At 30.6% G+C, this 10125-nt stretch overlaps 1 protein-coding gene across 1 annotated transcript; it reads right to left on the bottom strand.

Moving 5' to 3' along the window:
• Positions 1-2187: 2187 nt before the first annotated feature.
• Positions 2188-5203, bottom strand: LOC123202568. Its single transcript, XM_044618503.1, has 3 exons — positions 4871-5203; positions 4060-4140; positions 2188-2955 (listed from the first exon to the last, which is right to left on the bottom strand). The coding sequence occupies exons 1-3, from the start codon at positions 5027-5029 to the stop codon at positions 2584-2586; spliced, it is 612 nt and encodes a 203-aa protein (XP_044474438.1). The 5' UTR covers positions 5030-5203; the 3' UTR covers positions 2188-2583.
• Between the last annotated feature and the right edge of the window lie 4922 nt (positions 5204-10125).

The raw sequence follows: 10125 nt of genomic DNA, 5'->3' as shown, positions 1-10125 counted from the left end.
TAATTTAATATTTAATTGTTTTTTCATAACCTATATGTGAGATCCCTCATTGATTTTACGAGATTTTATGTCTCTCATTAATACAACATTTTTGTTATATACACAAAGTTGAATTCATCGATCCAAGAGTCTTTCACATATGGGAGGAAGTTCATGTTATTTTGAATTTTGATCTTTTACAAAAAAACTCTTTCATTTCATCATTCAAACTAATCTTTAAGGTCTATCAACCAGCATGTTACTAGACTAGTAACTTGACAATTTATTCATGGTCAATTATTGAATATAGGAATCACATAATAGCTATTTCTAAAGAAAGAGAGAACCTGTACATGTGTTTAGCACTTTAGCATGTGGGTTCTTTGGCAAAATGGGATTAGAGAGTAAAAAAGTAGGCTATAAAAAAATGGTTTGAGGTGCATGCTTGTCAAACTCTGTACTTCAAATATTAATAGAAGGGCATTAATGCATATCCCACTGGGATCAATGATTGAGTAGTCAAAATGTTTGTTGGGTGAGTCATAGAGAGTGTTTTGCATGTGGGCGTTTGGGCAAAAAGTTGAGCCTGTAGAGTCAAATTAAAGTAACCTATGATCAACTTTTGACTGCAGAAAAGTATAGGAACTTGAAAAAAGGGAAAAGAATGAGAAAATATGGAAATGATTGGGTTATAAAATAATAATCATTTTTGGCCCCAACAGATGGCTTAGGTAGTAAAGAGGTGAATTTTTAGAAAAAGTTTAATTTGAATAATATTTTATTATCAAAATTAAAAGATTATTTTAAAGGTAAATTTTTAAAAAATTAATAAATATAAATAATTATTATATTTAATAAAATTAAATAAAAACGTGTAAATATAAATGATTATTATGTTTGATTACAGATAATAAAATAATATTAATAAATTTATTTATTTAAATATTATTAGATATAATTATTTTAAAATATTATTTATATTACTTATTACATAATTGAAAATAAAATTATTTTTATTCTAAAAAATTAATAAGTAAGAATATAATTATAAATTTTTTAATATTTAAGATAAAAGTGGTAATCAGATTACTATCTATATTATATATCGCATCATTATTGGTAATAGATAATTACGATTACTAAGGTAATCTTTATTGATTGGAACCAGACAACCCTTTATTGTGAAAAATTTAGATTCAAATCCTCAGATAATATACCAAGATAAGATTATTGACTTATACAGTTCAATAATTATGAAACTAGTCACTGGATTTAGGATTTAACCTACTCAATATGATTAATTCCACCTCAAAAGGCAATTCGACTCGAATACAATTCCTTGTTAAAAAAAAAAACCACTTCACTTAAAATTTATTTTCAAAAAGAAAATTATAAATAAGAAACCATGGTTGGTGGTCCAAAAAAAAATTAAATTAAGTATTAATAAAATTTTAAATTAATAATAAAATTATATCTTATTATATAATAACACGCCATTATTGAATCACAAATTAGTATTTCACTTGTCATTGATATCAGTACAATCAAACTAAATTAGTCTATATTTACTATTGAATTTGACAGTCCTTATTAATCCAATCAAACAAAGACGATAGCTTGATTGAAGGCACAGGTTCTAATGAAGGAATGAGAACCTCCAACAATGGTAATTCATGTACCATTATTATGGTAAATACGACCACTTTCTTATGATGCCAAAGAGTACCGTTACCTTGAACATTTAGAACAACCGAATAACCTAAAGAGAGAAGAACAGTGAGGTTGGTAGGTAAGCTGCATATTCATTTCCTGTCAAAGCCAACCCAACAGGGATGTGGGTTTACAAATATATGCAATCACACCGACAACTGTCTAGCCTTAACATTCAATGATTAAGCCAACCGATTGAATGCTCAAGTGTGCAGAAAAATAGTAATGCAAGGAAGAAATTAGTGAATAAATGCAAATGTTTGTTACCTGCACAAAACTTAAGTGTGAGGTAGAAATAACTTGGGCAGTAAGTAAACATATAGTGATCTTCTTTATATTAATCTGACTCACATTTCCAATGGTAAGTCAACCTAACAAATAACCACTGTTTGTTATTGAAATATTTCGAGACAGCAACCTAATATTTTGTTGGCTAATTAAATGAATCTGCAAGCAAATTGGAACATGCTATATGAAGCAGATATGCAGAACTATAAATTTCACATGATAAACTTTAAAATAAATACTCTAGAAAAGCACACGGTTGGGGAAGCCATGTTTATGTAACAACAATACTGATTAATAAGTTGCAGAGTCGAATCAACAAAAAGCCTTTACATATGGTTTACCAGACTCAAACTATTAGATTCAAATGAGAACAAAACGATTAACTGAGATGTGATGTTGTTCATCACATTGCTTTTTACCTCTTGAGAGAAGACACACAATCCATCTTCACATGCTTCAACAAGTCACCAGCATCATGTGTTTATTCTTGTATGCAGTAATCAAATCCATGAGCTAAAAATGATGAAGAAAATAGCATCCTAATTGCAACAGCCTGTCCAAGCTTTTAAATGGAATGGTGCTTCTGGACTTGGTCACATAGCAATTTTAGTCGGCATGCATATCCATTGAAGAATCATTGGAACTGTTTGAATCCCTATTTTGGTGCAGAAGAAAGTTGGGATCATTGCTCCGGCCTCCAGTGGCAGGAGGCAGACCACCAAAGCCTCCTCCTTGAGCTATTTGATAATGCTGAAGGCTCCAACGAATGGGGCTAGATAAACCATTAGAGAAAACTGAATTTCTGGACTGTTGATCACACTGCTCAGGGCGAGTTCCCTGCCCAGTGATTTGACCAGATGAACCTGAAGAGACAGGAAATCCAGAACTCATTAACTGTGTTGTCGGTTGGGAATGCTGATGCCGAACCTGTGCTCTAGGGGACATTGATGGCTCCTTTCCACTGTAATCTAACTCATTCTGCAAAGAATTGACATTACTTTCGTATCCCAAATAAAAAATAATTAATTAATTAATGCACAAATTTAAGCTCATTTTATTTTTTATCTCTCCCAATCCAAGTGCTAACAAGAGTGCCATTAATGCTGCATGTTCAGATTCTAGCATATCTGACAAAGACAATTTGTAACAATCTTTCAGAATCTACCAAAAAAAAAAAAGATTCTACCACCAAAACTTTGATTACATGATTGAAATATTAAACAATAGTTCTGCCACAACAGCCCACAAGCACATAACTCTAGTTAGAAGGCAGTCAAAGAGTCTTAAATATAAGTCAAGAAGTTGGCCTTTTCTTATTTTCCAACAGTATAGCATGTAACATACAAAATTAGTTTTTCTTATTTTTCAAGATTCTTAAATGTGCAATCTAGAAGTCACTCAAGAGGGGTCTTAAATGTTTTTATTTTAACAGTTATTGATCACATTATTACATCCAAAAATCATATCATTCAACCATAACCCAAAACTGGTTCACCAAATCAAAGTTTGCAAATACCAAAGATCTCACGTATAGCCACTTAAAATCTATTATGATAGGCATAGCAACTAAATTTGCAAGAAAACCTTGAATTTTCAACTATTTACTCTTCTTACTAAATCATATTTACTAAAATTTTCCTTGATATGTGAGATTCCCTTAACCAGTAGTATATGCAAAAAAGGTTCTTTCATGCAGCAAAAACTAGTATTAATTTATGATGGAGCTAACCAATGGAAGATTACAAAGGTTTCAGGACCTGCAACAAGGTGCAACCAAACTAGTATTAATTTATAACACAAATGTTTCAGAACCAACCAAACTTAAGATCGTTAACAACAATCTCTTAATGCATTACAGACAGTGATAGCTAGCCAATTGTTGTCAGATACATATATGTTGCCTCATTTCAGTACTATACTTCTCTGGAAGCACGCATGTGTGTTAATGCATCTGACTCTAAGATTGAGATAGAGACAGAGTTTATGCATGTGACAATCGAATTTGTTTACTTATTAAACATGTTGAAAGGAAGAATGACATGAAATTATAATATAAGGCACAACAAAAAAATCAACATCAACCTGAAGGTAATTGAGAATATCAACTGTTGTCACTCCTGAACCTCCCTCTTCTTGTCTCCAGATCCACTGATGAAGTTTTTCCTATGACAAGATAACCAGGTTAGATACAGAAAATGCTGAGATGCATTCTGAGCTACTTACAAATTAGTTTTTTTTTTTTTTAATAGCAAATAAACAGATTAAGGGCAAAATCATGGGTGAAACAAAATATTTATGTAGCAAATGAGAACTTCATTCATCATTGCTTGTCACTAAAACGAGGAAGCAAACCAAACAGAAGCAAAATTCTAACCAGAATCAATTATTAAGTCACATGGCAGCACGTGCGAGTTATAACATGATTGGATGCCAACACTTTCTTAAACTTCATTAAGAAAGAGCAAGAGAAAAAAAGAAAAATGAAAACCAAAAATTTTATGTCTTTCTACCTGAAAATACTCCCCTCACATTGTCAACCCGTTTACCATTATCAGTAAGACTTCAACTCAAAAGCAAAACCCAAAAACACAATTCCTAAAATCTATTTTGAAAAAAAAAAAATACTCATTGCTTTGCACCAAATATAATGGCTTTGAGAAATCAAACCACAATCCTAACCACACCACTAACCCATAAAAATTTGAATTCAATAAATTAAACATGATCCAGCATAATCAGTACACCAATCACATCCAATCTTATGTAAACAACAAATAAATTAATGTGCAAGGAACAATAAAAAAGGAAACCCAAACTATGACACACAATGAAAAATAATAATAATAAACAAATATTTTGCCTTTAAATGAATAGAAATGAAGAAAAAACTCACAAGGCCGTGACGTTCACCGGCTTGGAAAGAGTGTTTCTGGTGGTTCATAGATTGGGTGTAAAGCTGAGAGAGTGAATTCGCCGCGCTGCAAAACGACGCGTACATGCTTTGATCCACCTCATCAAGGCTTGTGGCGATTGATTTTCTCTTCTTGCCCATTTCGAGAGATTGATGGTTGAATGATTTAGAAGGGTTCAGAGATTTTTTTTTCCCTTCTGTGGGTGATCGATTGATGAAATGAAACGGAGGTTTACAGAAAAAGGGCAGCCTTCTATATGGTGACTGATAAAAAGAGAGTCATTAGGTGACCACTTTGTTCAATTATGGTGAAATGGTCCCTTGCCTTTGCAATGTGCGTAAAGATGTCAAAGGGTCATGTCATGCCAACCTCTGCTCAACTCATCATGCTAGTAGGTCATGTCGGCCCAAGACCAGTTATAGTATGAGTTTTGCGGGCCAAACCGGCAGTCAAATATTGAAAGTCCACGACATAGTTCGTATTTTGGCAGGCCCTTAATGGGTTGTATTGTATACTTTTGCAAGCTAACCCACTAAATTATATTTTTTTGTATTTTTAATAATTTTAATATTTCAAATATTTTTAGAGAGTCTTAACCTAAAGCCTCGGCATGACCCATTATAGTAGTGAATTTTGCCCTCACAAACCATGCCCAAAAAAGGAGGTTGGAGTCATGTCGTGAGCCAACCCGACCCCTTTGAGATGTCTAAATATGCACGTATGATTTCATTATATATGTTTAGATATATACTTATATGTATCATTATATGATTTAATATTATTTTATTTTTTAATTCAAATTCACTCAATTATATGATGATATACATTAAACGTGTACTTATTTATATATTTAAAATAAGTATACATAGTTTTCTTGATTTTTTAAATTAGAACAATTTACATTTTCCTATCTAAGGTTTGACCTTAAAATACTTTTCCACCCCTAGTTAGTACAAATAACTATTTCTTATCTAAAATCAAGCATAAATAACACTTTTCCAAAATTATCATATAATCTTAAATTAACAAAAATTAAAAGTAACTTTTTAAATATTTCAATTACATAAGAAATATTGTATTTCTCTTTCTTTTTACCATCACCTTTTCTTCTACTCTTCTCATAAATAGGATTTTTTTTGTCCTAAGATTATATATTAGGGGGTAAACTATAACTTTTTAAAATAATACTAGTCTTTTTAAAATTTTCAAGGGGCTATCCATAAAAAGTTGAGGGGTTTCATGAAAATTTTTTAAATATTGTCTACCCCCAATAGTTTAAAAAATAATAGTTACACCTTAAAGAAATTAAACATAATGCAACAAATTATGAGTACAAATGTCATATTACAATAATTGAGATCATATAGTGGTTTAAAAATATATAAGAGTTTAAAAAAATTCCAAAGATTTATTTGTGAATTTTTAAAATTTTTTAAAAGTTAAATTATCATGTTTAAAATATTTAGATTTAATAGAAAACTTTTGTTTTTTTTTAAATGAATGGCAATAAAATTGTTATTTTACTCTAATGTCATTACTTCTTTTTTTTTTTAAGAGAGTTTGATTTTAAGTAGAAAATGTTATTTTTTGTCGACTAGAGGTGAAAAAGTGTTTTTGGGCAAATCTTTTGTGGGAAAATGTTACTTACTCTTTAAATATTAAGTGAAAAAGTTTTCATGCTTGTTAATCTTTTATTAATTTTGAACCTCAAAATATTACCCGATGAGACAAATGAAAACAATTATCAAAATATTGCATCTTTTTATGTAACACTTGATTGATGAATCCTTCTGAAGTTTACATGTAATTCTCAATTTTGTTTTCGTACTTCTCAATTCAAATAAAGTTGTGTTAAGGGAACCTTCATAACATCTCATATGAAATTGTTAAGAGATATTGTAGATGAAGTTATTTGTATGAGATCAATGTTTAATCAATGAACCCCTTAATTATATTGTAGTAGGCCTAGTTCATATGGTATCAATGTTTAATGGCCCATTACTACCCTTAGATGACTATGGCAAAGCCAATCAAAATATACATAAAAAGTGTGTATATAGATCTATAATGTATCACCCAAGCTCATATGGAATTAAAATTATATGGTGATGATAAATGTTGATGATGAGATTAACATTAACGAGAAGTATACTAAAAAATTGTAGATTTCACTATAGAAAGATCAAAAGACATGAGAAAATCAAGAGACAATAAATTTTTTAATATGATTCAACCGAGAAATCAAGAGCCTATGTCTTGAGTGCTTTAAAGGAAACAACAATATAGCAATTTTGAAAGTTATAAATGTTAGTAGGATGTTAGAAGCATCTCTTGTTTAGTCTTCCACTATCTTGAATTTATACTAGTTAAGGCTAGGTTATATATATAATTGAATAAATAAATTACAAAATCATGTAACTTGATGGGTCTTGTCATACAGATATGATAGAAGAATGATTGCACTTTTATTGTAATTGTTGGAATTATGGCAAGTGTTTCCATAACAATAAAAAATTTTGTTTAATATTAAAGAGATTATGGGAGTCATGAGAGATATTAACTCATGCTTCCTCATTACTACTTCTAGATGAAATCATGAGATCAAGTTCTCTTGTCTCAATTTGTGGCCTAGTATGTAGCCTATTAGCTAATTGCTAATCACCTCGTAAATGTTGTATCTATGAGTTTGATCAAAAAGAGGTTTTGACCGCATAATAATGCCCCTAATTTATGTGAGCAAATCTTCAAGAACTCTTTGTCTTTCTACATGGATGAATGACATGTGGCTTGTCATGATTTCTTTGTTGTGAAAACGGTGACTTTGTTTGGATATTCAATGTGTTGCATGTACAAGTATCATGTGCTTATTGACCATGTTAAAGTAAATTGAGTGAAGAATTGAATGGAGAATAAGTTAAGTTTAAGTAGAGTCTCATACTCACTGAGTGATTTATTATTTGCTCTCTATCTTTAATGATTTATAAGTAATAAGTAATTATGATGATTGTGGTATGAAAAGTTCAACGTAAAATGGGACGTGAGGGCATAATATTCATTTCATGGTTTTTAATGTATTTTAGTTTCTTATATCTAGGATTATGTATGGATTTTACTATTGTTTGCTACACAATTGCTTTTTGTGGAGTTTATGTTTAATGTTTTTATAACATACTTTTGCATTTTTGCATGCATTTATAATAAAGTTTATTTTTGGTATTTTATAAATTTGTGTGTATTAATGAAGTTTACATTGTTTACATGCTTATTAAGTCAAGTATCGCTTCTCTCCAGAAGGAATAACTTTTGAAATAGGTGTTACAGTTACTCTCAACTAACTTTCGTTCAACAACCACATTATAATCTAGTTACAAAATATCAATTGTCAACCTTAGCTAACTCGGTTTAGTAGAACAAGGCAATTATGGGTTGTTATCTAATTCCTCATAAGTTTGGTTATCCAAGGTCTTCCTATGTCACCTCTCATAAGCCATCAAAGGAGGTAGATAAAAAAGCATATGGTAGCTAAATACGGTGGAGCTTTTTTCTAGCACTAAATTGGTGATGAAATTTTTCGTCATCAACTATAGTATGCACTTTCAAATCTTGCACAAGTCAGGCTACGATATCAGCGATTGTGACACGATAAAACCTTGGTTTCAACAATGATGTATAATAAGATATGAATTAAAAAAAGTAAATAAAACATATGATTTATACCATGATTTGACTTAATGATCAAAATGTTTACATATATGTTTGTAGGTCTTAGTTATAGGTTTATATAAACTAAAAATAATGCTTACAAGATATAGTGTATCTTTGTACATGCTTCCACAGAGTTTTTTCATGCTTCTATACTTCGTAAGTATGTGCCCAATCCCACTCATGTTCTTCAGTAACAACCAATTCGTTTAAAAGAAGATTTGAGTTTCTAAGAAGGGCCACAGAGAATTATCGATGTGAAACAACAAATGCTTCGCACTAGAACTATTCCTTGGGTTAAAGTGCATTGGAAAAACGACTCGGTGGAAGAAGCAACTTGGGAACGTGAAAAGGACATGCAAGCTCAATATCCAGAATTGTTTTAATCAAGTACATAATTTCAAGAATGAAATTTTTTTTTCTAGGGGGGAAGGTTGAAATACCCAAATATTAGTTATGGGAAATTTTAGAGGGGCTATGTGAAATTTTGTGCAAGTATGGGTTTAAATGAAACTTTCCAGTAAATATTAATAAAGCCATTAGGCTTTATTTTTCTTTTTATTCTTCAATGAAAAGAAGCATAGATGCAAACGAGAGAAAAGAGAGAAAGAAAGGGAGAGAAGGGAAGAAAGAAACGAAAAGAAGAAAGGAGAAAGGAAAGAAAGAGGGAGAAAGAAAAAGGAAGAGAAAGGAAATTTAAAGGAAAAAGGGATAGAGTATTTAATTTTGTTTAAATAATTCTAGGGTTTGATTTTCACTGTTCAATTTAGGGATTTCCAAAATTCTAACCATGTTGTTTCAAATTGGTTTGAATAGATAAAGAAGAAGGAAGAATAACAAGAGATTTCAATACCGACTTAGAGACAACCCAAATCAATGAGTGGGAATAAACTTTTTCTCTATAGTTTTTTTTTTTGTATAATTTACATTTATAATCTTGTGAAATTTTATGGTATTTATTGTGAATCTTTGAAAATGGTAGCATGGATTTGGTGGAAATCTCTCAGAAAAAAAAAAAAAAGAGAAACAATAGTTTCCTTGTTTCCTTTATGCATGTTATGGATTTAGGTTATAGGTGGTTATAGAGTAAAATTTATATTATTATGTGGATTCAGAATGCTTAGTTAAGTTATGTTGTGTGTAATTGATAACCACAATGAAAAAATAAAATTTTAGTTAGTGACCAAGTGAATTTCTGGAAATTGATTGAATTGATGTTATGTTGCGGTTGCGTTGGAAGTGTTTAATTTAGCCTTATATGTGATTAACATTGCTTAGGGTGGTTGTGCAGTTGCCGATGATTATTGTCGAAAAAAATTCATATTATCAAGTCATTGTATTTTATATATATGGTGATAAGAAATTATATTATTCAGAGGTTCTCAGTTATTACCTATTATACAATTAGTGTTATGCCTATGTGATATTTATGACAGGTATGATAGACTTTAGTGCTCTACTTGTGTTTTATTTCATGTCAAGTATGATAGATTTGAGTGATCTGCCCGTGTGAGATGATAGTATATCGAGTATG

This window comes from Mangifera indica, chromosome 19 (genome assembly GCF_011075055.1).
Source record: "Mangifera indica cultivar Alphonso chromosome 19, CATAS_Mindica_2.1, whole genome shotgun sequence".
In the NCBI taxonomy this organism is placed as follows: Eukaryota; Viridiplantae; Streptophyta; class Magnoliopsida; order Sapindales; family Anacardiaceae; genus Mangifera; species Mangifera indica.
This window is presented reverse-complemented; position numbering and strand designations above follow the sequence as displayed.

Bases quoted from the DNA above. Each gene is read 5' to 3' on its own strand.
- LOC123202568 (XM_044618503.1), bottom strand. From the start codon at position 5,029: ATGGGCAAGAAGAGAAAATCAATCGCCACAAGCCTTGATGAGGTGGAT. The intron at 4,141-4,870 runs GTGAGTTTTTTC...ATCTTGTCATAG, and splicing joins CCGGTGAACGTCACGGCCTT to GAAAAACTTCATCAGTGGAT. The intron at 2,956-4,059 runs GTTGATGTTGAT...AATTCTTTGCAG, and splicing joins ATATTCTCAATTACCTTCAG to AATGAGTTAGATTACAGTGG.